Below are 26,459 nucleotides of genomic sequence, written 5' to 3'. Positions count from 1 at the left end.
CATCAGTACGTTTTTCTAATACTGTCCATTTCTTTCTATTGAAACAACCAACTCTAGTACCGCATCTTTGTCTACTGAATCCACATCAGAAAATAAATGCTAATTGCACCTTTTCCATTCATAAAGAGGATGATACACAGAAAGATGTTTTGCCCTATTGGTGCTAAGATTAAACCAAACCAAAACTAACAACTTTGTATTTTAAAAATGTCGATTAACTGAAATCTTTCAGTCTTCACCTTCCATTAGGAGGGAAAAAAAAAAGAAAAAAATACTGGAATTAACACAGAAGTGTTGTGATTATTCCATTTTACATTTATTCTTGCACAGAAAGCCAAATAGCCAAACAAGTTAGAGCATCAGCAGTGCCCGTTATTTCACAGAAACCACATTCAACTCCAACTGGAAAATGATGTTTCAAAATGCTTCCATATGCATTAAAAAGACTTTTAAAATCTTTCAGGTTTTGTATTCTGAGTCTTTAGAAATGGTGATTTTTTTGTTAGGTTTGGTAGCCTCATCCATCAGTTCCTTCAGCTGCCCAATCTGTTCATCACGGAAGTCATTAAGTTTTTCTTCTGTGAGCTGGATTCCATATACAGTCTTTTCTTTCAAGTTTTGTTTGTCCTCATTGATTTGCTGCTGTATCAATGCTGCATACTTCTAAAGAGAAAGGAATATAAAGGTCACAAAACTGACAAATGCAGGATTCAGGTCAACTTTTTTCAATAACATTTTACTGTAATAACATACTCTTACACCATCTCCTACAACAAACTCTCAATCAATATAAATGACAAAAAATACACTTTTTATATGAAAGAAGAGTAATTAAAACATTTCTAGATTAAAACACCTACAGCCAATTTTATGGAGCTAATTTAAAATGCATATTATATATGTACAGATTAATTATGTCTTATCATATGCTACTTCTGAAAACAAAACATAATTTAATTATAGATCAAATATAAGTACTAAAATAATGTTTTCTATCTAGCAAGATAACAAAAGGATTCACTTTTTAAACTGATACATCTGGAAAAGTATTATTCTTTAAATGTATTAGAAAAAGCAATCTATAATTAGACAAATGTCCTGAAGCCTTTTTGCCTAACCACTCTCTGCATTTCTCTGAACTGATAGGGTCAACTTGCATCCAGCCCTGGACTGTTTCAAGGCAGCAGAATTCAGTAACTGTGAGACTTCTGTCATTCTGTCGGTTATGGGAAGAAATCAATTAACAAAATGAAAAGTTATGGGAGAATAAGAAGGGGCTTGAAGGACAAATACCTCCGTATTGCATACTCATTCCACAAAGGAAAAAAAGAAAAGGATAACCCCCTTTCTGCAGAGTTTTAAACATATGTTTGTTCAGACTTACTTACAATCCTGTTGCAACAGAAAGCATTTGGACCACATATACTTCCATAACAGCATTTATGTCAGTGGATGGGCAACACAGTCAGTATGTATTACATCAATAGCAGGCTGAGGAACACCAAAAAAGCAAACTCTCTCAAGGGCAGAAATGGAAGTGGCCAGTGGGTCACATCAGTAATGTGGGCATAGCTGGAAAATTGCTTTCTCACCACTTTGGAGCAATCTTTGACCATTACAACTTTTCTAAATTACAACATTCAAGGTTCTGCAAGGACAGCAGTTCTGCAAATGCAGTTCAGCTGGTGGTGCTCCCACTGACACTGCCATGTCAGAGACCCATCAGCTTCCCAGCCCCGTCTGCTCAGCACCAGCCCTGCTGCAGCAGCTCTCAAAGAACTTGTAGTGGGGAAATTCATCAAAAGCCTCATTGTGCTTGTACTTACCAAAGTCAGTGAACCTACTCGGATGTTTAAAAGTGAACAATACATTTAAACATTGCGTTGGAAGGGAGCCTAAATGTCCATTTGTCTTAAGAGGACAAAACAAGCTCCAAAAGTTAATTTTTAATTGGGAAAAGTACAGGCTTCTCTCCTACTTCAGTCAGGTACCCTTTAAAGCACCTTTAAAGTTTCAAGCACAACTCTGAATAAAGTATAAGAAACTGAACTAAAAAAAAAATCTGAATAATAAAAATGAGGACTGTTACACGGTAACACTCTTTTTAAAGAAAGGATTAAATATCACGAGTATTCAAAAGCACAACATTATAGAAATGAGATATAAGCATTATTTTAATTCCAAATTTTCAGCTAAAAGAAAACTCATTATTGCATACTGGAATTGCTAATCCAATTATCAGCAAAGTAACTAAAGTCACTACTTCAGCTGTGTGTCTAATAATTCCAGAAAAGGGGGTGAGAAGGAAGAATGACATTTGTTAGCAAGTGATAAATTTCAAAATGACACCATTTATTAACACTGAATACACTATATTTTTAATGAATCATGTCAAGCCTCACTGAAGTCAGCAGGATCTTATCAATCCTGTTACAAAGGTTAATTCATGACTATTTAAAGAAAATAGCTAAAACAAACTGGGGCAAAAAAAAGTTCTGTAATAGCTTTAAAAACATAATAAAAAAAAGAGTGAGGAAGTTAACATTTTTACTTCCAATAGCATAACTTTGGTCACAAAATACAATGATCACAATCCCTCTCAGGTAATAAGGAGCAGCATGTTCATGTGTGGTCTAGTTTTCATTAAACCTTAATAGATACAGAACTTAACTATTTCCAGCGTCATCTTCCCTACCAACAGAACTGAAACAAACCCATGCTTAGCTTTCCCAAACAAGGAAAATTACTTCCCTTCTGCCTTTCACTTTATGTTACATATAACTGCATCTTCCAAATTTAACAATACTTCTTTGCCAATCATGACACAAATCCTAAGTAGATTTTTCAAGGGTAACTTATTCCAATTGTGTTTCACACTGTGCTCACAAAACCAGAGACAGGAGACACAAAACGGAACACGAGTAAACCTGCACCCTTCACAGAACCAGGCTCAGCATACCCCGGATGGCAGAGGCACACGGGTACTCTCCTCCTTTGCATGGGTGGTCAAGTACGGCAGGTCAGTCAGAGACAATCTCTGCACCTTAGCGGTTTCTTAAGCTGGCTGGTTCTCTTTGTAAGTAGCTCTCAGGGATCCTCTGCATGCACCAGTTGTAACCTTTCCGAGCACCTACATGAAAAAAATCCAACAACAGAAACCCTACCAGCTGAATGGTAAAAATCTTTGCCTCTTGTATACAACTGCCACCAGAAACACAGATCAGAATTAAGTTTAAGGCAAGACAACCTCTCCCAACCATTTATCATCAAAAGATGTCTGAGTTATCCAGTACTAAGTTCCAGCATGCTGGCCATCCATATCACAGACACCTCCCTGTCTTAAAGGAGGCCCAGGGTAACAGTCCAAGGTACAGACTGGCCATGTCCCTGCACTTCCATCAGTATCTGCAACCACAGAGATACCCCATGTCACCAACACAGAGAGGCAGATCCCTCATCTGAATAGTTTCCTAAGGGATGCTGGTTCTGCCACAGATCACACTGGAATCTACAGTGTACAAGCTGAATCCAACCATTAGGCTCTCTTAAAATCCTATGCCATGATAAAATACTTGAACCTCTAAGTGATTTATACAAAAAAACGTATTTGCTGTAATCAATAACCACAGGGGGGGTTATTTAAATTCCCTAACTGAAGGGAATACACAGGTTTTCTCCAGTATCTGATTCATAAGGACTCACAGAACACACAAATTCATTAAAAGGGCAAGGAGATGGTTGACATTTGAGGGTTTAAAATACCACACATTACAGAAAGGGTGTCAGCCTTGTTTTCAAAGTTAAGAAAGGATTAAATAGAAAAATAAAAGCAAAACTCACACAACCAAACCCCTGCTACCCAACTGACAGATATATAGACTCCACCTAGCCCAGTCCACACTGACAGACATTTATCTCATACGCAAATACAAAATGCTGATAGATATTTATTATTTAATCATAAGATTACATGAGTTAAGAGCCCACTTGGCCATTTTCACTGGAAAAAACAGTAATCATAATTTCTATTTTCTTTGCATCCTCCTCAACATGTACAATACTACATTTTAGAAAACCACTCCAAAAATCTCTCTAAGATTTGTTTAGATAGAAAAAGTCACAACAGATGTCTGTTAACAGTAACTATCCATACAATTCACTTTCTTGACAGATTTTCTCTTATAAAAAGGTCTAAAACTTTTATCTGCCTTGAGAAATTGAAATATAAAGCTGAAGTATTCATACATTCCAAAATTACTACATCCACTTTCAGCCATAGTACTGATAAACAAGAACATTACAAGGGCCAGATCAGAAAATGCTGCTCTGAGACACATTAAACAATTAGGGCAAAGTAAGGAACTAGAAAAATGCTCTCAGATTATTTGAAATTTATTTTTCTCAGGGTGACATAAAAAGAAAACTAGCATGGTGTGACAGGCCACGCTCATCACTCTCTGGAACATAATTTCCTATTGTAGCATTTCAAATTCTTTGCTGCTACTCGGACCAAAATCAAACACATGCTGCGAGGAGAGAGCATGAAGAAACAGCTGTGAATGAACAGCACAGCAAGGAGCAACGTCTTCTTATTTTTCTGCAAAGGTATTTTGAAACAATTATTTTATATTCATTCAGACAGGATTCTGGAAATCATCTATTGCATTTTTTACTGCAAAACTGTTCTGATGTTAAACTAATTGAGCATCACCAAAAGATAAAATATTACAGAAGTGATTTTTAAATGGGAGCTATGCCCCATGAAAGTCCAGAGCATCTTCATACATTTTACCTGAAGCTGTAACTATAGTTGGAATTGCAATAACAAACCCAGGAAAATTCTACCACACAAGCTCAGCTTAATACAGCACTACAGTTAATATTCTCATACACTCAAGTACCCATTAAGCCATAACAACCTACTTGAAATAGCCCATAAACATTTTTAAAATTGCATAAAATACAATTACTGCCAAATAAATTAACTGATGTGAATATACAGATATGTATCCTCTAACAGCAACAATGTATTATCAATTTCAAAATTGAAATTTCAAACTACTTTTACTTTTGTAAAGAATTCAGCATGGTCACTTACAAAAAAAAGGCAATATACTATAAAGGCTGCTGAGTAAGCCTTCCCCTGCTTTTGAAGATAACCATCAAATGGTATTTGAGTGATGCCAGCTAATGACATATGGTAGCATTATCAGAGTTTCTTATCTGGAAAATTAAAATAGTAATTGCTGGGAAAAAGGTAACAGAATGAAGATGAGAATTCCTCTGTGAGGTATCCAGCACAGCAGAGGATCTGTGGGGAATAAAGACATCCAGCTCCTACTGCAAGTCTTGACAGAAGGTGAAAAAACAGCTTTCTCATGTGGCATTTAAATCACCTCAGCATCCATCATATGTGTAACAGCAGAGCAGGTATTTACAAGGAAAAATAACAACAAGCTCATTTATGGTAGAAACCAATGTTTTTCCTCATGTTTTCCTGTTCTGGCATCTCCTCCATTAATATCACAGCACACATTCCATCAACAACATCCTGAATATCTACTAAGAGTGTGAAGTAACACAAAGTTTTCTGGTTTCAAAACCAGAAAGGTCTTCCCAGCACTAACATGTTAAAGAAAGCCATAGAGGAGTCCTTCAGCAGGGTATTTTTGGTAAGGTAGCCATGGCTGCCACATCAGAGACCTCAGATGGTGCTGCAGCCCACAAAGGCTGAACTACAGAGGTGAGTAAATGCTCTTCACGTTCTGTGTTCACCACTGCTTATTTGAGGTATTGCTTAAATAATAACCTGGTCCTCCTTAAGATTCACACACAAACTAAACATACTGTAAACACAAGCTCTTTGGCCTGACTGAAGCACCACAGTAGCCAATGGACAGGGTACCAGTGGCTTTGCTGTAGGCTACAGACATAATTAGCTCTCCTGCTGAATTATTTACCTGTATCTCATGAGACCAATTTGGTTTTAGATCCTTCTGTTCTCAGAAGTTTACCTGACAGCCTTTAGATGTACAGAATAAGATGACTTAAACAAGCTAGAAAATCTGTCATTTCTGTTACATTTCAGACTTCAGCCACTCTTGATACTGTCCATTAAAAACAGAAAGGTTCTGTTAAGCAGAAGTTAGGATACAACATATTAAATAAGTCTGTTTTATTCAGACAGGTTTATTTACAAGCACAAACACTTAAAACCCAGACTGAGTAATTTAAGTCATAAGAGCAGTCATAAGAACCCTAAGAAGATACTTAATACTCCTATAAATAAGAATCAAAAAGAGTATCAGAAAGAGTATTTTTATTAATGATGAAACATTACGCACTCCTGTTTAAAAACAAAAAAAACCTTGTCTCAGAAATTAAGGAAATCACATTTTCATACAAAATTTTGAGAATTTCAGTTTATATGAAAGAACAAAAATAATTTTTAGGCATTTTTTCTAATCCAGCAACAGTGAAAATTGCATTCCTCCTAAGATGAGTTCCCTGTTCTTCCCCTGTATGTCACTACCTTTTGAGCAGGGCAGCTGAAGAATCCCCACAGGGAAAAAAAATCAGAGCTAAATCAGTTGGTAATTCTCAGCCATTGTCCCTGCCCCTCTGCTGAGGCAGTCACTGCAGTGGCACTCCAGAAAAGGAAGGGAAAACAGGGACAGCAGAGCAGCACACAGAGTTCATTTAAGCAAATGCAGAAAAAGGTACAAAAATGGCACTGTTTGATGGATGCCAAAATGGTTCCTCAAGTATCCTTTAAGATCATTAATATGGAGAACCAATCTTACTACAGGATCCATCTCCAATCCCCAAAGAAAAACACTGCAGATGAAATAATATCCTCTTTTTTCTAACAAATATACCCAGTTGTAATAAATAAGAAGCTCTAAAACATGGTGTTTGAAGAGCAGCATAAGCTGGTTTGCATTTCAGTCCATTATTAGATGGAAGGATGTGCAGAGGCTGCTTCAAGCCACTGGGATAGTTTAGTACTTGCAATGGGACTTCCTGCATCTAAATGTCACGTATCTTAGTGCAGCTAAAGATGTAGGTTGTCTTTGTGCTGAGCACTGGAGGGAGAACGTCTGCCTTAAACATGATGTGATGGCTGGATACACTGTCCTCCAGAGACGTGAGTCTCATCACTGCAAAGGCAACTACGTGTCTCAATTTGTGTCCCTGGTTGTAGATGACTGTCTTCAATAACTTCCTTGCTTATGGTAAAAGGAAAGCGTTCATTAGTTATTTTGTTTTGTGTTTTTTAATTACAAAATGCAACAAAAATACCATTTCTCCTTGAGTGAATCTACTATCTCTCCCCTAGAGTTTTATCTTTTCCTAATGCTGCTGAAATGAGACTCAGCAACATGCTGAAGTGAAGCATAAGAAAAAACCAAAAATTGTAGTTTTCTTCTTTATCCTTAGAAATAACTTTGCATTACATATATTTTAATTTCTGTGGAAGAGAGACTATGTCACCATTTCTAATAACACACAGAAGTTAAATAGATTTTTCCAGAACAACACCACTGGATCATAAAGAATGGGAGCATCCAGAAAACTTCACACTTTACTAAAAGTTATCTGAAAGGATAACAGGAGAACTTTAACAATACCATGTTTTCCCCTGATATGCAGGAAGAACGCCAGAGTATGCAATTATCGACCAAATTTCAGGGAACCAAACGCAGCAACACAACGATGCACATACAGCAACTGTACAGAACTGTTACCGAAAGGGGGTTGGGGGGTTTTTTTGGTTGGTTGCTAATTTGCAGTTTGGGAGGAGAAAATGAAAAATTGTTCAGCTAAAACGGAGCCAGGGAATACAATTATGCAATACTTAGTAATCAGCATGGAGAATTATTATTTGATCAGGAAGGTATAAAATGGACTGGTTTTTTTGAACACAGTTAACTAATATTGTTAAACTCAAAGAAATTACATTTACTTAGAGGAATGTGAAAAAAGCTCAAGGACTGACTCAGCTTTGTTTATAGCTTAAATAACATGGTACCTTAATGTTCTTTTTTAATGTAAAGCTTATGAGATCATAATTTGAGGCAAAAGTGGGAAGTTTATGGCCTGACAATCAAGGTGAACATATATAAATGCTATTAAGTCCAAAACAGAACACAACACAATTAGAGTAATATCAGAATGGCTACTGTCATTTCTGGAAAAACAGGATGTGATTATTTCTTTCTTTCTGGATGCACAATACTTACACCAGTATTGTACATCAGGGCCAAAATACAGGTCACTAAAAGCTTTTTGCTTCATCTGGTAACAGCCATAGTCTTTATGATTCTCTCCACTTAGGTTATAAGCTTCATCTCAGGCCTTAAATAAAAAGCTTGAGCTTATTCTAGGGAATAAGAAAGGGGAAAAAAAGTTGGAACATACTTGAGAGAAAAACACTGTTAAATAAAAATAAAATGGCCAATTAAGTTCTGAAAAGAGAGATCAATCTGAAATGTAGGTGCAGCACAAGAAAGGAGGAAGCGATGGGAGTCAGAATGAAAGAAATGGTCACCCAAGTGGGTTCCAAAGGCTCATGATCTTGCCGTGGTTCTCTGTCCTTGGACAAGTTGTATCCTTCAAAGTGTGAGCTCCAATAAAAAAATTACTTCTTTTATGAAAGGATTTTAAAATACATAAAAGTACTTGACAGCCTTTTAAATTGGTAAAGGACTTGGAAGAGAAATATATTAAAAACATCATCAGACTACACTTAACAATTTAAGAACAAAAGATGGAAAATTATTCAGACTGGACCTTCACCTCTAAAAATTCTGATTGCTAATACCAAACTCTAAGACTGCTGTGACTGGACAAATAAGCTACAGAGCAGAAAAGTTAAATTTCAAGAACATTGTTTTGTATTTTCATACAAATCCCAATAAACTCTCAGCAATTTGAAAGATGGTTATTTCCTGACTCAGTTTCTATTTTGCTTTGACATTTAATGCTGTGCATGGCAGCTCTTTGGCCAACAAAACAGCTGTTCTGTGCACTTTTGTCTGCTGCTTATGTTTTGTCTGGCAAATATTATGCTATAATCTCACAGAATATTCAAGGATTTATCACATACTGTTAATTTAAAGCAAGGCAAGGGGAAAAAATGGAAGTGACAGCATCAGTTTGTTTTTAGGAACTTAACTTCCTCAATGCATCAGTTATATTGCAATATTTCTATTTAAATATTAAGCTAGGAAATCTTGGCAAAGTGTTTTACTGCAGGTAAGTCCCAGACAAATATCAACACTAAGTACAGGCACTTTACCTAAAAAACCCCTAAGGCAACATAATCACACAACTATAATTAAAGCTCACAATGCAGAGTGAGCTTTACAGACTCCTGTATCAATTCTTTAAATAGACAACAAGCATCTCAATTTTGCATTTATTTCTTTCAGAAGTATTACTTCTAGATTTTCAAGGAAGACAATTTTATATCTAGATATTCACAAAAGAAAAATAAAGCCTGTTTCCAAGACAACCACATTAGTTTCCAGACTGCTGGATACTAACTAAGAACATTCGGAAGATTATATATCCCAGATGATGACACTTCAAAGAATTCCACTTATGTTCTTTTACTCAATTTATACCTAATGAAGCATTGCAAGTGTACATATATACCCAAGAGAAACTTGGTATTCTTATTTTTCCATTACTCACGTTTCCAGATGCTCATTAGAGCCAAAACCTTAAACTAATAGAGTAACAAAGAAAAACTCAAGGATAAACAAAAAATTAATCCACTAATAGGCATCTTGTATTGATTTCTGTGACACCACAAATAACCTTTCTGCTGAGGGTGCACAGAATTTTTTACTTTAATGGGCCTTTAGAAGAAATATGTGCTTGAATGAATTAAGTAAAACTCATGTGCCATATTTAATAATCATACCAGGAGGCCATCAGTGTATAAATCACATCCATCTCTTAGGATAACAGACAGAAACTTCCCCTATTTTAAATGAACATACTCTGTGTTACCTGTTCCAATAGAACACATGGCATACTACCTTAGCAAAGCAAATTTGGCAACAGAAGACACTGAGTTAAAGGCTGATTTTCTTGGTCAGTATTATCATGATCCTTCCAGTAATCAGAGAGAAAAGCAAGCCCAACCTCGGGCATTCAAAACAGATGAACAATGAGTCACTGAACTTTATCTATCCGCTTCTTCAACAAGGCACAAACACTCTGAGGTGTGCTCTTCCTAGAGCACTAAGTAGGAGACTGGCCATCAGTAAAAGAAAGCCTACACACTGTCCGACTCATAATTAAAATATAAAAAAATATTGCCACTGGGAAACACAGGTGAGTATGACATTCAGTCTGGAACTTTTGAAACCACTACTCTGTAGAAATAACTCTGTACTTGGTCACAATCATTTGGTTACAATTCAGTTCTTGCCTTTAATAGCAGCAATAGGACATCCCTATGAAAAGAAACGCACACTGATGTAACTGACATTTTCCTTAAGACAACAAACATACTGGCTTATACTTGTAAACTCACTTTATGGAAAGAAGGCTTGTTACTGCAATTAACATCTACTTCACAGACTTAATAAAGGGCAATAAATATTAACTCACTAGTCTCTGTGCTAGATCCAGTGCAAATTTTTTAAGTTCTTGTTGCTACAGCAAAATATGTTACATGACGTTCAAGTTTTAGGCCAGACATTTGCTTCATGTACACATGGAGGTACCTCTGTCAAATGAAATTAATGACATACATAGTTTAAAAAGTCTTCCATATCTTCCAAGCAAGAGAACAAGTCACAGCATTTCCTTCATCTTTAGTTTTTTGCTGAAAATTACAACAGAAAGTTCTTTACTCTGGTTTATTTTCCTAAAATATTGTGATACAACATATGGAGCCAGAAAATCCTCTGAACTGCAGAGGACTGCAGAGTAACTGCAGACAAGAAAGGTCAGAGAAATGAAAAGTTCCCATACTAAACATAATTTTAAAATTTTACTTATTCTTTTAGCACTTTCTTAAAGTAAAAAACCTCTAAAACCTATGTATCTTACCAAGGGTTTTTAACGTGCAGATTTTTATACAATCTCTGAACTACTTCAGAAATAGCCACAGAAGTTAACTGAAGAAAACAAATGTGTGATCAGTATTCCAAGAGCCGCTAAAAAAGCAGCATCCATTTCTACTGACTACATCAGTCATCAAATCTGAAAACCCCCAAAACTTCTGTAATCATCTGCAAGTCACTATTTATTCTTTTATCCAATGGCTCTGCCATGTAAGAGGATTTTTTAGCATCTGTCACAATGCAGCAAGTGAGGGCTGGGCTGTCACAGAAGACTGGAGGGATTAAGCACAAAAGGAAAAAAGAAAATTCAGTCATCTGCTGAATAAGTTTCAAAATTCTGTGAAGTACTGTAGAGACAATTACTCTGAAAGCACTTCTGAAAAACTTCATAAAATACTCTGTACTATTCTTGAGGAGATCAAATACACATCAAATTCAAGCCTGAACACATTCTCCTGTAATCTCTGTGTAACAAATACTTCCAAAGTAACTCATCTAAATCTTGTTCTATTCCTTCTTTCTTGTTTCCGCTGCTGCAGGAAGTTTTCCAGCTATGAAAGGAGGCTTACTTTGAATTAGCAAATGATGGGGGAAACAAGGAAGATGAGAACTATGGAACTGTCCCTATGGGCTGGACATCGAAAGCACCTGCTCGGGCCAGTCTAAGGGCCATGGCCTGCCATCACTTTGGTGCCCTGAGCACGCTGAGCTTCCCAGAGGAGCTCTGACCTGCAGGCACGTGCACTACAGTAAATTCAACCATAAGGTCCACCTGCCGCTATAGTACAGGACTTCCCTTTACTACTGACTGCTGTCCTAGAAAATCAGAACAAAACGTAACGTATCTTCTCTGTATCAAAACATACCATTTAAACACAAATTTTTAGTATCTTGAAGGACAAAACCACTGAAAACAAGATCATACACCAATGGTGAGAAGTGATGGGATCAATTTTATTCTACTATATGTATTTATGAGAAAAATGCAACAGATCTCATCTTCACTGAACTCTGCTATATTCACAGCAGTGATTTTACAAATAACAGCTTTGCAAAACACCTTTCCTTTGCAGAACCCAGCTTGGTAAGGTTTTATTTCATGAGGTGGGTAGAGAATTTCCCTGGGAAAGTCCTGCCACAACTGCTGTCAAAATTATCATACCTATCTGAAATATTTTTGGAACCTATCTTCCCTCAACAGTGCTGCCTACAAGCTATCTAATCACAAATGAAAACAAACAAACAAAAAGTCCCATTAGTCAGGAAAAACAAAACCTCTGGAAAGTAACTTGTCAAGTTGTCAGTGATAGATGCATCACGGCACCAAAAGCTTTAATCAACAAATGGGATATGCTAAATAGTACAAGGGCTCATGAGAACTGCATTTCACACAACAGACTTGAAGTTCTCAAGGTAAAAAAAAAAATCCAAGTAAAATAAAACAAAATCTAAGTGCTCCTTCACACTGCAGTTAAATCCACTGTGCACTGTTGCACGCTTTCTGCTAGACTCCTACATAAAATTTAAGTGAAAGTTAGAAATCAATCTAGCTATTGCATCCTTAAATTGTAACGCCATGAAACTGGAACTAAGCCTTTTGGACACCATGGAATTGATTTTCAAAAAAAAAAAAACTCTACGCAAACTTATACGCTTAATTTATTCCCACTTCCCCTTGTTACCATGCATTAAAAGCATCTATTTGTGCAAATAAGTACACAAACAATCCATTTAAAAGAATACAATAAAAATTAATAATTATGTAGACAGCATTCACATCAGTATAATACTAGTTTCCAAGCTCTTGCTAATTGCCATAAAAGTTTTTCCATCACAGTTACACTCCAGTCTGTCCAGCACATTAATCCTCATTTTAACCACATATGCAATTTATATGGCTGACTTGTGCCTCTACATAAAAACAGATAAACCAAACTAAAGAGTACTAACACATTGTTGAAACATAAACACATCACCATCATCACAGCTACATAGTTATATTTATATATAAGCCTATCAAATTATGAGGCAAAACCCAACACAGTATGATTTGGGACACAGTACTCTTGGACTGAAAGCAAGGGATTAGATGAACCGCAAAGGACACCTACAAGTATCAGTGATCATGTTCTTTCAGAGTGCTGAGTTAGCACTTCAGTACCATTTAGCTGTGAATGCTGATTCAGGTTATCACTGACTTTTAGAATTGTAATCAGTCTTGCTTGAACATGAGAAACTTCAGGAATCTTCTCAGCTAACATGTGAATATTATACTTTAAGTCAAATCTTTTCTCCACACCCTCTACACAAAACAGCAAAAATCAGAAGGGTTTGTGACCAGATGAGGCCACAAACACCCTGATCTAAAATGGTCCTGCTCTGAGTAGGTGTCTCCAGAGGCCCATTCCCTGGGGTTTGATGCATCAGTAGGAAACAAACCTTTAAACAGTTCCATTGTAAAACATAAATATTTAATTGTTTATATCATAGGTTGCTCTTGCTGAGGAAAACAATCACAGGCCAACTGCCATTAATGTTTGTAAAAACAAGGTGCACCACAACTATTTTCTCTATGTGGTCAAGTCTGGGAAACTAGTCTGCTGCTGAGGAGTGGCACCTGCTGGCAGATAGGCACTCCACAAAAATCAGACTCACCAATGAAGTTAAAAAAAAAAAAAGACAAATCAGAGTTCACTTTATTCAGAGAACAACTTTCACTTCCTTCTAGACTGACGGGATGATGATGTTTTTCTCAACAATGTAACGCCTTTCAGTTATACTGATGATACTGAATTCCCCATGAACCAGGACAACATCACTAGTGTTGCCTATGAGATCCCTTTGCACTAATCAATCAGCAGCAGAACTAAAGGACAAAATACTTGTTATTTAATTAAAACCCTTCACATTGTGGACCCCTTAAATAAATTGTTACAGTGATTCACTACAATGGCTGCTAAGTAGCTCACCACAGTACTTCACTGTGAACAATCAACTGAGTATAAAAATTCAAGAGGCCTAGAAAACAACTGAATATCATGATTTGCTGTACGCCTTAAAATTAACTCTAAGCATTAAATTAAATTTAAACTCCTGCAAATAAAGTACATAAACAGAACAAGTCATTAAACATGAACCAAAATATCCTTAGTTTTAGAGCAGCCTGCTTGTCCCACAGTTTAAAGGTGACCTATACTTTCCATGAGGTGTTATTCCTGATCTGTGCCAATCTATAACTTTCTGGCTTAAAATATCACAGTGGATGACTGACACATGTCATATTCATTTTGAAAGGGATGGGAAAAAGAGAAAGAGATTCAGTTTAAATGTTTTACCCATATCCAGGAATGAGAGCAGGAATAAATAATATTTTATACTGTATTTTCATTTTTAAAGAAAACTTCTTACTCTAAACAGTACCATGTAATACTTTGCAACAGCACCTCAAATGTGGCATTACTAACAATAAGGATTTTTAATTTGGTGAAAAAATATGCATATTTGGCTATTCCTATATTCTTCCAAAAATATAATCACTTTAAAACTCAATAGATCCATTACGGGGAGGGAAAAAAAGAGAGTTTTGTATCTACATACTGAAGTTCCACATGCTCTGGGCATACTCTTCTGGGGACTATTGTGGCTGATCAGAATTTTGTAATGACCCTCCTCAGCTGTCAGGTTTGTCAGATTAAATCAGAGCAGAAAGCTACTTGATACCATAGTAGAACCCAAAGGTGTGCTTTTATGTCATGTATTTTATGTAATATATCACATTTGACATCAGATCTGCACTTAAAGAAACATCTAGTTATCCAACTACCCTACGGTTAGGGTTAGAGTTAGGGCTAGGACTAGGGCTAGGGCTAATCAAACCAATGTTGACTGAAACACCAACAATCATCCAGTTGCTAGACTTTTAGAAATTAAGACAGTCTGTTGTTGGTAAACACAAGTCATGCTCATAGAAAGACAGCTCTGGTGTTCTCATCACTCTACTGAGAACCTGCACCCAGCACTTCCTAACTCCCTTCCAGCCCCACAACAGTACAAGCCTACAGGTGGAAACCAATTTGCTGCTGTACGTGACTCTGCAGAGCTAAGCCATGCCTAGGCATGATCACTAATGGAGGCACTAAGGCTGTTTCCTTGGGCCAAAACTCTTCCTGGTACATTTGGATCACTAACCTACATTAAAAGAGGAGAACTTGAAAAGAAAGACTGCAACGGAGTAAAATAAAGAACAAAATATTATACAGTACTCAAAAAATAACTCTATTAAGGAGTACAGGAAGAAGAAAGTATTGTAGGTGATAAATGTGCCAGAAAAAAAGTCTGAAGAGACATGAATGAAGCAAACCTATCATGTTGGACTGTTTAACCATAACACTATGAGAAAAACACTTTGAAGGACTCCCAAGAGTTTTCCAACTGCAGGAAAAATGAAACTTTTACTATGCCAATATCTGTTGAAAAATGCAGATTCACAGAATCATAGTATTATTAGGGTTGTAAAGGACCTCTGCAGTTCATCTCATTCAAACTCCATGCCAAGGCAGGGTCACCTGGAGCAGCTTACACAGGAATTCGTCCAGGTGGATTTTGAATGCCTCCTGAAAGGAGAACTCCACAACCTTCATGCACTGGCAGACTATAAATTTCCTAGAGTGCGATTAGGATACTTTTTTAATTATTTAAATATATGGAGACTAGTTCAGGGTGTGCATCTTGGGCTGGTTCTCCATTGCAGGTCTGACTCATCTACAAATCCAATCATGAAAAGCAATTTGAATAAAAATCATCACAAAATGAGAGATCAACACTCTGAAAAAGGAAATATGAAAGAGAATATAAAAACATCCCTTTTTGAAGAGTGACCAGATATATTTCTGCAACAGAGAAAAAAACAAAATAGGCTTCAGAAAAGCAAACTTCAGCACTATTGAGAAACCAGAAGTGCCAGAGCAACCCTGAGGGATAACAGTGTTGTAGGGGTCCTTTTCCTGTGCTAGGGTATTAAAGGGCAGCCATGCCAAACACTGCAAACTATCAGGGTACCTGCTCTGCGTTTCACTGCTGGGGCAGCAAACTACCACAGTGCAAATCCAAACTACAACGTGCATTATGAGAACATTACGACTAAACCAGGTGGAAACCACAGTAAAGTTTTTTAAATGAAAAGCATTCTCAAAATCTGCAGCAGTAAGTTAACAATTCTCAACACGTATTTCAATAATTAACAATAACTGAATATGTGAGAATTGTAGTTTATATTAGAAAATTAAATATTCTACTTGCTTCTAGTACAGGAATGAGCCTTCCCTATTTAAGTATTTGCTGCCATCACGTGTACACTTCAAAAACTGCAAACTTAAAAACAATACTTCTCTTTTATCATGTCAAAAATCAGCTATGAGGGTACACATAAGGGCATTACACACTTCAGTTAGAAGGTGATGAAGTTTCAAGGATTGCTAATGTCATATGAATTCTTCCCTCAATAGAGATCAGCTATTATAACCTCAATTCAACTACGAAGACCACATGCTTCCTCTATGTAATCAAAAGAAGCAAGAAACTGATTAAAAGTAAACAGTATTTGGTGGCCCACAAAAAAAATTAACCAATTGCTCTGGTTCATTCCATACAGATTGCAAAACTACCAACAGTTCAATACCTCGAGCCATGACAACTCCAAAGAAGCAATGATGACAGGGACTTTTCAAGCCCTTCCACCATTTTTCTTCTGGTTCAGGGAGGGGAAAAACCAAACACAAACAAACAGAGTTTTGCAGTGATCTACTGTTCATTTCCTATACATTAGGAAATAGAACAGTTCAGCAAGAAGGAAAAAAAATACTATAAAATTGCCTAAAATTAGTTTATCAATTTTACATCATTCAATAATTCCCACAGAATGAAGGAAGATGCATATCCATTTTAAGAGTCTAATGTTAGCCAGTCTTGAAATATGGATGCAAGATCAATTCAGAAAGTATCTTACAGATTTAGCCAGCTACTCCAGTTAGGAAAAAATGCATCATGCTCTCTTTCAGCTCAGACTCTGTCTCTCAACAATATCCCTGAAAAAAACAAAAAGCAGCATCTTAACAGGACTCAAACTCCCCACGTATCAGTAAGCCCAAAATCCTACACTCAGTAATAACTCTGCTTCTGGTATCACTTCTAACATGTTAATTAGAAATACCTTATGACATCACATTACTTCTGGAAATGTCCTTTAAAAGCTATAAATTCAAACATTTTAGCAGACACTATGATTAAACTTTTGTTTTCCAAATTAAATCCTTCAAAAATGCAGTTTGAAATTGAGACACAGAAACTAAAAATATTTCTGCTGAAATTTTCTGGTCGATGGACTGCCAGGAGTGAGCTGCATAAAGAGCAGGATATCACTCAGAAGATACATGACTGTAAACACAGTCAGCTTCAGCCTTAAAACAGCCAAAGTTCTCAGTACTACAAAAGACAGCTACAACAACATGAAGAGTAGTAAAGATGCTACTAAACACAAGATTATGAAGTTGAAATGTGAGGTTCAACTTCTTCCAAAAACTGATCTTTGATTAAAGGACTAATATTAGTGAACTGTATAAACCCCTTTCATCCCAAGATGTGCACACATCAGTATGTTCTAAGTACAGCTGTATATATACAAACCTGGGGCCTTAAAAATCCTCCAATATGCATAAGTCTACTTGAGCAGACACCTCAAAGTATGCTGAAAGAAGAAAAAAAAAACTGTTTCCAAACAATTATTCAAATGCGCTCCAGATGCCACTTTAACTTGCAGAAAATAGCAATTTGGTGTCTACACAGGACAGAAAGGTACATCTATACAGCACATGCAATTACAGCACTCATAATATTATTGCAGTAATTACTAAATATGGTACTTGACAGCACTTGTAGAAAGTTGGCAGTGTTTACAGTGTTGAAAGTGGAAATGCGCTGACAACACAGTAAAACCTACCATGCTTACAAAACACTACAAGCTGACAATATTCACACAAGTAGCAAACAAATGCTAGAAGGAACGTGGCAATAAAATATAAACAAGCAGAAACCCTTAGAAATTTGCAATTCCAATTCATATTCAGTTTTTCTGTTTGACCCACTACATTGTCTTGAAATGCAACAAAGTTCAAACCTTGATATCTTCATTCTGAAAACAGAGCCTGGTAAGGTTCTCTCAATTCTAATGGAAAGTACTTTAAATACCAAAAATAGACAGTGCTGTAACACTGAGGGGCAAAACAACCAGAATACCCATCTCCTCTTTTTTTTTTGTTTACATGTAAGAGGAAGCAAGAAATCTAGAAACCTAGCAAGAGTCACACTTGCACATATGCAACTTATAGACAACTTTTTAAGACAGTCATTTTCTTTCTGTAACCTGTATCAAGTTAAACTTTTTAAATGGCTGTCAAGCAATACTGAAAATAAGGAATCATGCTAATTCACAGCATATATGATAAACTGTTAATTTCAAAGAGTAATCAGGAATCTGAATGCACAAAATAACAGATTTCTGATCATTGCATCTCTAACTTAAAAAAATCCAGAGGCCCTGAGAATTGTGTGCTATTACGTATATAATTTATACACAATAAAGAGTTTTGATTCCCTAAGTTTCAAACACATACACAAGTAAGATAGTATGTTACCCAGTGTGGTTATGCACCTGCTGTCTCATATGGCTTGGACAAAATTTTATACCACCCCTAGATGGAAACCTCTATTACCTTTTAAACTGACAATTCTCTACACGCTCCATTACTGGTTCTGCTTTTACTGTCTCTGGCTGTTTTCTCATTTAGAGATCTGTTCACACACTGCTGTCACTAACCTGTATTCATGAGGAAGGCACCCACGGAGCAGACATACACAAAACCTCTACAGTATCTCCAACTCCGAGAGCATTAACAGAAATATGCCATGCTCAGTTCCCAGGCCGGTGTACTCAATGGAAGAAATAAGCTGTTGCACACATTAGATATTTACCCCACTTCTACAGCAATTTAAACTTCTCAGTCTAAGATACAACTAATAAAAATTGCTGCACTCTGCCAAGAAATTTCAGTAGAGATTCAATAATGACACACCTTAAGTATCGAAGCTATGTTACAAATCATCCGAAATTTATAAACCTAATTTGCATATCATATTTATATACCAAGTTTTGTCACTTCAGTTGGGCAAGACCAATGTACCTGAGGTGAATGGGACATGCAGGGGACTGACATTACTGCCTGATGTGACCCCCATGACTCAGATGTTATTTCCTGCTGTGTCAGAACAGTTGCAAATAAAAACTTCCACTAGCCAACAAGCACAGTTATCAAGACAGCCATCTGAGTAGCTACATGCAATCATAGAGATGATAACATAGAGATAATTGGCATACTAACATGACAGAAGCCCTGAGAGTACTTATGCCATGTCTTAAAAAATTTTGAATTTGGAAAATACAGTAAAGGTCTAAAGCCAGTATGTATACAGGGAAAAAACCCAACCCACCAAGAAATCACTGGCCTTCACAGTAGGCAGATGGACCTGAAAGAGAATGACGCTGTTTCCCAGGTAAGAGGTACCACATGCCCCTTCCCACAACAGGTGTGCAGCACACACAAGCCAGAGGGTACCCACCACTCTGTCCCAAGACTTCCCACATGAGAAAGCTCCCAGACCATCTGGATTCTCCATGGAGTGAAGTGAACACAAGCTTCTGCTTCTAAACTCAAATCTGAAAAAGCACTGAAGGGATGGAAGTGATGACATCATATGAAAATTATGTTATTACCATGAAACTTTGCAATAGGGATCCATGTGGTCAACCTTTGCTTTTATTTCTTTGGTCAAAAGGACAATTGCACATGAATGCTGGTTCAGGAAACTCTCCAAATCTTGGGTGCACCCAGGCAAAATTTCATCTTACACAATGGAAGACTTAACTCTTACAGCAAGGCAGGCACCAGGAACGCCAGGTCAGAGCAGCAGGCTGATCTCCTGTGGCCAGTCATACCCAAATCCCACATGCTCTTCAATTTATCAGTCACAACTCCATGGCTCTCAGGCAAGTGTGAAATTCTTTCCTGCCTTTTAAGAAAAACCAAAGAAAATAGAGGAAACTGCCTCCAATTTAGTTCTTAAAATTAATAACCAGTGAACACCCTAAGTGGGGGCTAAATACACAGGGCTCAGTAGGAATTTACTCTTAATAAGAAGGTTTTCAACCAGATAGCCATAAAAGAATTAAAAGCAAATTCAGGTATCCAGGAATGTTAAAATGAAATACTCTTAAGTCCTATTTCACAACTTTTATTAAAGTCATAAAATGGCAAAAACATTAAAGCCATATTATACTTCCCAAAACACGGATTTCTTTGTTAGGCAAAGAAAAAAATCACTTATATAATGTACTTCACTGAAACTGAGAGTATAATACAGAAAGTCAGCAGCAGTTTTAGACATTTGCAACCTATATTATTTACTGAAAGACAGCACAAAAAGCAACCCACATGTCACATTCCCATCTCAGTCTGACTCCAGTACTGACCACAGCTTTCTCTTCCACACTCTGATTATTTGCTCTTCAAACTCTCTTGTCAACATTTCAACACATTTTTGAGTGCCAGAAGCTTAAAAATAAAGGGGAGGAAAGATCACACTAGCCCAAAGAATTAAGAAACAAAAAGTTCTATAAGTGTATCCACTCGCAAGCAGAAATAGATACAATCAGGATACTGTGTCCTGAGAAATACTATGCCAGCATCTCACAATCATCCCATCCCAGCAAACTAAGCACTGCAAGCAACCTGGGTAATTGTAAACATAATTGATGAAAGATGATTATTTGTATTGCATCAAATATTACACTGATTCAAAAAAAATTAAGTCATTTCTGACAGGCTACATGACCAAGTTCCCCAAACAGAGAGATAGTGAGGAATGAAAAGAAATACCACATTTCTTCTGGGTAGGCAAGAGCAGATGTCAGCTCCCAAATCAGTCTCAGTTCATCTGAAAGCTTATAAAAAGGCTTTCAGAGTCAAGAGTGGCCAAAGAATTTCAAAGGCAATTTACTCAATCTATTTATTAGATGTGAGAAAATGTCATGGAATTCTGCAGAATCATTCTGACCATCTTAAGATAGTCCAGGTCTTCTCATCTGCAGGGTCAGGCTTTTTAAAAGTGCCAAGTACAAAATGGTCATTTTCAAAATTAAAAAAGGAATTAGCTTAAATGTGAAACAAATGGTTACTGAAATTACTTAGCTGAACGTTCTACCTTTTGTAACCTGGAACGAAGTAATCAATACTATCTTAATACTATCTATCTTAAGTAAGCATTCTCATCAGCTACCATGTGACTTAGAAGACTATTGGACTAATTGACTTATCATACCTGTCGACATTAATTCAATAGCATTCCAAAGTAATAATCACTATCAATCTAATTATATCAGCAGTCTCCTGTAAATGGGTACCAATTATTTTAATTAAAATAGTAAATATTTAGAAAATAGAAAGGAACATATATTAATAATTTATATAATTAATTTGAATCTATCTGAACAAGCGTAATTCCTGAACAACAAAGCTTACTTTCTTTGTATCCCACTTTAATATTTTCCATCAGGTTTCAAGACATCAATCTAATACCAAGGAAAAAAGCCTCATTTATATTGTTCTACTTTTATGTAAGTGTCTATGGACTTGCAGTCTATTATCAGTCTTTTCACTTAAGAACTCTTCCAAGAATATTCAAACGACAGTTTTCCTATTTTGTAAATGCAAACAGGTAAGTTTAGGTTTCCTGCAAAATGACATTAACTATCTGTGTGGTTGGGTTCTCACACTAAAGACCTCAATTCCTGTGCATTCTAAACAAGTGAATCTCTCCTCATATCCTTTACAGGAAAATGTCATGAATCATTCACATTCAGGCAATGTAATCTGGGAGCTTTTTACCTTTTTTCCCCTCTTTTTTTTTAAAAGCTAATCTAGAAATCTCCCTCCAGATTCCTCACCTTGTTTCACAGGAAATAAAGGAAACCTGCTCAGCTTGTGAGAAACAATTACAGAATCATTTAGATTGGAAAAGACTTCCAAAATCATCAAATCCAATCTTCGACCAAACCTTTATCAACTAGACCACGTCACTAAGTGCTAGGTCCAGCCATTTCTTGAACACTTCCAGGGACAGTGACTGTACCACATTCCAGGGCAGCCTGTTCCTATGTTTAACAACCCTTTCTGTAGCACAATTCTTCCTGATGTCCAGCCTGAACCTCCCCTGGCACAGCTTGAGGCTACATTCTCTGGTGCTGTCCCTAATTGCCTGGGAGAAGAGGCTGACGCCCCCCTTCCTACAGCCTCAAGTCAACATGTCCAGTTCCTGTGAAACAGCACGATTTAAATACCAAGTGGCAAAAAATCATCTGAGGCAACCATAATGTGAGTAAAATATCAGGCCTGTTTTCTAAACTACTACCAAATACAAATCAAATTGGAGGACACAAAAGCACACCACAGACTATGAAAAAGTATATTCAAGCACATCTGGAAGGTCTGACTATCCAAGAAAAGCCTGAAGAGTTTTAACAATAGTCAAGTTGTTTCATGTTACAGTAAGCCATCCTTGGAGATTGTCATTCAAAAAGCATTTGGGATGGCTTAATAAGATCACACTTCATATTGAAGTCCTCATTCGAAGTCAACAAACATCGATGCAATCATCATATCCATAATCTTTACCTTCTGATGAATATACATTAATATATATCATTTTAATACAAAATTATTAATACTAATTTTTTGTAACATCAGACATTATGCCACTCTGTACCAGACACCCTGCAAGCAAGAGAAGACATGAGGAAGGAACATTTCCAGATGCAAGTTGAATACTGACAACCCTAAACGGCATACAGCAAGGCATATGCTTAGCCTAATGAACAGGCAAATTGGGAAGAAAAGTGCCTGACATGCAGCATGTCAAAATACTGTTAACGGAGCTGTAATTTTGCATTTTTCAAAACCAAATAAACTTATAAGGAAATTTAAACAATCATTTTGTATTACGTTTTGTATTATTTTATAGTGATTTGTTTAGGTGGGGTTTTTTTGTTTGGTTTGTTTTTTGTTTGCTTTAATAAACATAGATATGAAGGCAAGGAGTACAGTTATGGTTCATGTATGTGAAGAAGTAGCATATCACTGCTTCATTCACCACTAACTGTGCGACTCTTATGTCCTTCCAGAACTGGGTGCTTTGCAGGTACCTCAGCTCTGCAAGAACTGTCGAGCTTCCAGCCTATTTCTGGTCAACAGAGTGTCCGGCTGCTCAGGAAGGGTGCAAATAATAAATCCCAAGAGAAATAAGTGATGCATAATACAACTGCTCACCACCCACTACTTACCAATGCCCAGCCCATCTCCCAGCAGCAACTGGCCCCACTCAGCCAACTCGCCCAGTTTATGCACCGAACATGATATTCTGTGTATGGAATATCCCTCTGGACAGTTCAGGGCAGTTGTCCTGGCTAATCTCCTTCACAGCTTCCCATGGAACTCCTCACTAGCAAAGCATGGGAATTGGAAAAATCCTTGATTTAGGGTAAGCATTACTTAAGATAAACTAAAACAGTGTTTTATCAACATTTTCCTCATATTAAATCCAAACCACAGCACTGTACAAGCTACTAAGAAGAAAATTAACTCCATCCCAGCCAAAACCAGGACAGAGAACTCCAATATGAATTAGAGCCTAATTAGAGCCTAGACTTACCTAATCCAAGTTGCCTACAGTCCATCTTTCTCAATTATCTCATTAAAGTCTTCAAGGGGCTGGGAACCACAGCACAGCATAAGATGCAAAGTAAGGCTCACAGGCCAAAAATGCCAAAGTCTGATTTAAATTCCACCCTTGAAACAGATTACTATTTGGGGTAGATAAAAAACCCAAAGCAAAACAAAAATTAAAGATGAGAAGAGTCATGTTAACTCTGCTAATATCTCCCAGCATCTTGTTAGAAGACAGACATATTTGCAAAGTTCTTTATACTCACACACTCAAAACAGTTATTAAATTACTTTCCTTTCCTTGAGCATATCATACCTAATAGCACTAAATGTCAGGTTTCAAAATTCAACTTCTGTTCCTTGTAGTCTAATTTTTGTCACAGTTTTCCCTATAATCTACTTTTGAAACATTTTAGAAGTGAGAAGTATTTTCACTGTTTTTACTTCACAGAAATGGCTAAAGATATTTTAATGTAAACATTTACTTCCTTTTCTAAAACTAATTTAAGAAAGATTTTAGCACTGAAAATAGTAACTTGTCTTTTTAGCTCACGTTAAAATTGGAAGCAACGATGCAGAAACATTTCAGCAATATCATGTAAACGGCACTTGAGAATTACAATAGCATCAGGCATTTGAGAGCTAGATACAAATTTCCCTGATTTGAGGATCTATCAGTTGGCAAGAGGCAATTAAAATACACTTATTCCTCTCCTGGGAAGAGAAGAACAGGCAGCTTTCTCCCTGCTGGTTCGTGATGCTCCAGCCCAAGTTGTTTTACCCCACAAGATGTCAGCTACAGGTGATAGAAGGGATGGGTCAGTTCTCCCATTACCATTCAGTTGGCAAACTGGGAGGCAAAGGGTGCTGTCTAAGCTTAGCAGCTTCCATGGCAAAGCAGCATACAAACTTTTTTTTTTGCAGAGAAAGGAAAACAGATTTGAGATTCAAAAATACTACCAAACCACTAGCTTAATGAGCATGAAAATTAATGGGAAGCTTGTCTAGAGATCCGTCCCTTGCAGGTGAGTTCATGTTTTAGCTGAAGTTTCTCCTCTGTCAAATGTCTATACATTTGTCTGTCATGGGTGTTTTTGAGGTCTGCTAATACTCTCGTATCTGCTGGGGTTCAGGTATGTGGGGAAAGCACCCTATGGGTCTCCCTCCTCTGCTGCTTGTGAAATTTGTTACCTCATCACTTCGAAATGATCTGCTTTTCCACCCTTGGTGAAACCAGGCTCTAAGTTCAGGGAAGGGGTGGTTCAGCAGAGAAGCAAAGTTCACATAAGACTTGTTTCTTTAGGAAACACTGGAAAAGTGTCACTCAAAAATGAAATACAAGTTCATGGGGAAGTTATTTACACCTATGTATTCAGCTAATTATAATTATACAATTAGTTACATATACAGTTATAAATATATATACACTTATATAATGTATTATTATAAATCATACAGATAATTCCGTGTGTATATTTTTATATCTGTATATATAGCTCACTATGTAATTGTCATTCTGTTGCATATACCTGTACGTGCACAGCTATCATCACACACATTTGAGGCAAGGAAATAAGAACAGTAAAAGACAATCTGCCCACAAACGTGGAATTACAAGGAATTCTGTAGCTCCGTAAGGAGTTCGCCTCTCAGGGGAGGGGACGCGAGGAGACAGAACGATGGGGTTGGAAAAGACTTCGAGCGCACGGAGTGCCCACCCGGCAGGGCCGCGGCAGCGCCGTGTCCGTGCCCGTGTCCATGTCCGTGCCCGTGTCCCTGCCGGGACCTGCCCCGTCGGGCTCGTCGCTCCCGCCCCGAGGCACCCCGTCCTTGCCGCGGGGCGGCGGGCACTTGCCTCCCACTCCCGCAGGAAGCGCCGCGCCTCGGCGGGCCGGGCCGCCCTGTGCCTCCGGAACTCCTCCTTCACGTAGCAGTCACCCAGGTCGCGCAGGGCGGGCGGCAGCGCCCGGTGCAGCTGCAGGATACGGCGGTAGAGGCGCCGCGCTCCGCCCGGCGCGGCCATGGCGGGGGCAGGAGTGCGAGTGGGACCGGCGGAGCGCGCGGCTGGGCCGGGCCGAGGGGGCGGGATCGGCCGAGTGCGGGGCGGGGCCGGGCCGGGCGGGGCGGGGCCAGGCCGAGAGGGGCGGGGCGGGGACGGGCGGGGCGGGGCGAGGACGAGCGGGGCGGGGCCCGGACGAGCGGGGCGGGGCCAGGCCGAGAGGGGCGGGCCGGGGACGGGAAGAGCGGGGCGGGGTCAGGCCGAGAGGGGCGGGCGGGGACGGGCGGGGCGGGGCGAGGACGAGCGGGGCGGGGCGGGAACGGGCGGGTTGGGGCCAGGCCGAGCGGGGCGGGGCGGGAACGGGCAGAGCCGCGTCTGGGGCTGCCCGGGCAAAGTGGAGCTTGGGCCTCCGTGTCACAACATGCTGCCGATGAACTCAGGGCATGTGTTTTGCAGATGGTGTTTAAAACACTACCAAGAAATGCAGTTGCAAATAGTGCCTTTAAAAATAGACGGAGGATGAATAAACGATTAGTGCTATTTCTAAAA

At 38.1% G+C, this 26,459-nt stretch overlaps 1 protein-coding gene across 1 annotated transcript; it reads right to left on the bottom strand.

Moving 5' to 3' along the window:
* Nucleotides 1-294: 294 nt before the first annotated feature.
* Nucleotides 295-25,997, bottom strand: SDHAF3 (succinate dehydrogenase complex assembly factor 3). The gene is made up of 2 exons (XM_071560802.1): nucleotides 25,767-25,997; nucleotides 295-663 (listed from the first exon to the last, which is right to left on the bottom strand). Exons 1-2 carry the CDS (start codon nucleotides 25,932-25,934, stop codon nucleotides 460-462), a joined length of 372 nt encoding a protein of 123 aa, XP_071416903.1. The 5' UTR covers nucleotides 25,935-25,997; the 3' UTR covers nucleotides 295-459.
* Nucleotides 25,998-26,459: the final 462 nt, after the last annotated feature.

Source organism: Pithys albifrons, chromosome 7 (assembly GCF_047495875.1).
Source record: "Pithys albifrons albifrons isolate INPA30051 chromosome 7, PitAlb_v1, whole genome shotgun sequence".
NCBI lineage: Eukaryota > Metazoa > Chordata > Aves > Passeriformes > Thamnophilidae > Pithys > Pithys albifrons.
Note: the sequence above shows the minus strand (reverse complement) of the source record. Positions and strands in the feature narration are given on the sequence as shown.

Bases quoted from the DNA above. Each gene is read 5' to 3' on its own strand.
- SDHAF3 (XM_071560802.1), bottom strand. From the start codon at position 25,934: ATGGCCGCGCCGGGCGGAGCGCGGCGCCTCTACCGCCGTATCCTGCAG. The intron at 664-25,766 runs GCAAGTGCCCGC...CTTTCTCTTTAG, and splicing joins GCTTCCTGCGGGAGTGGGAG to AAGTATGCAGCATTGATACA.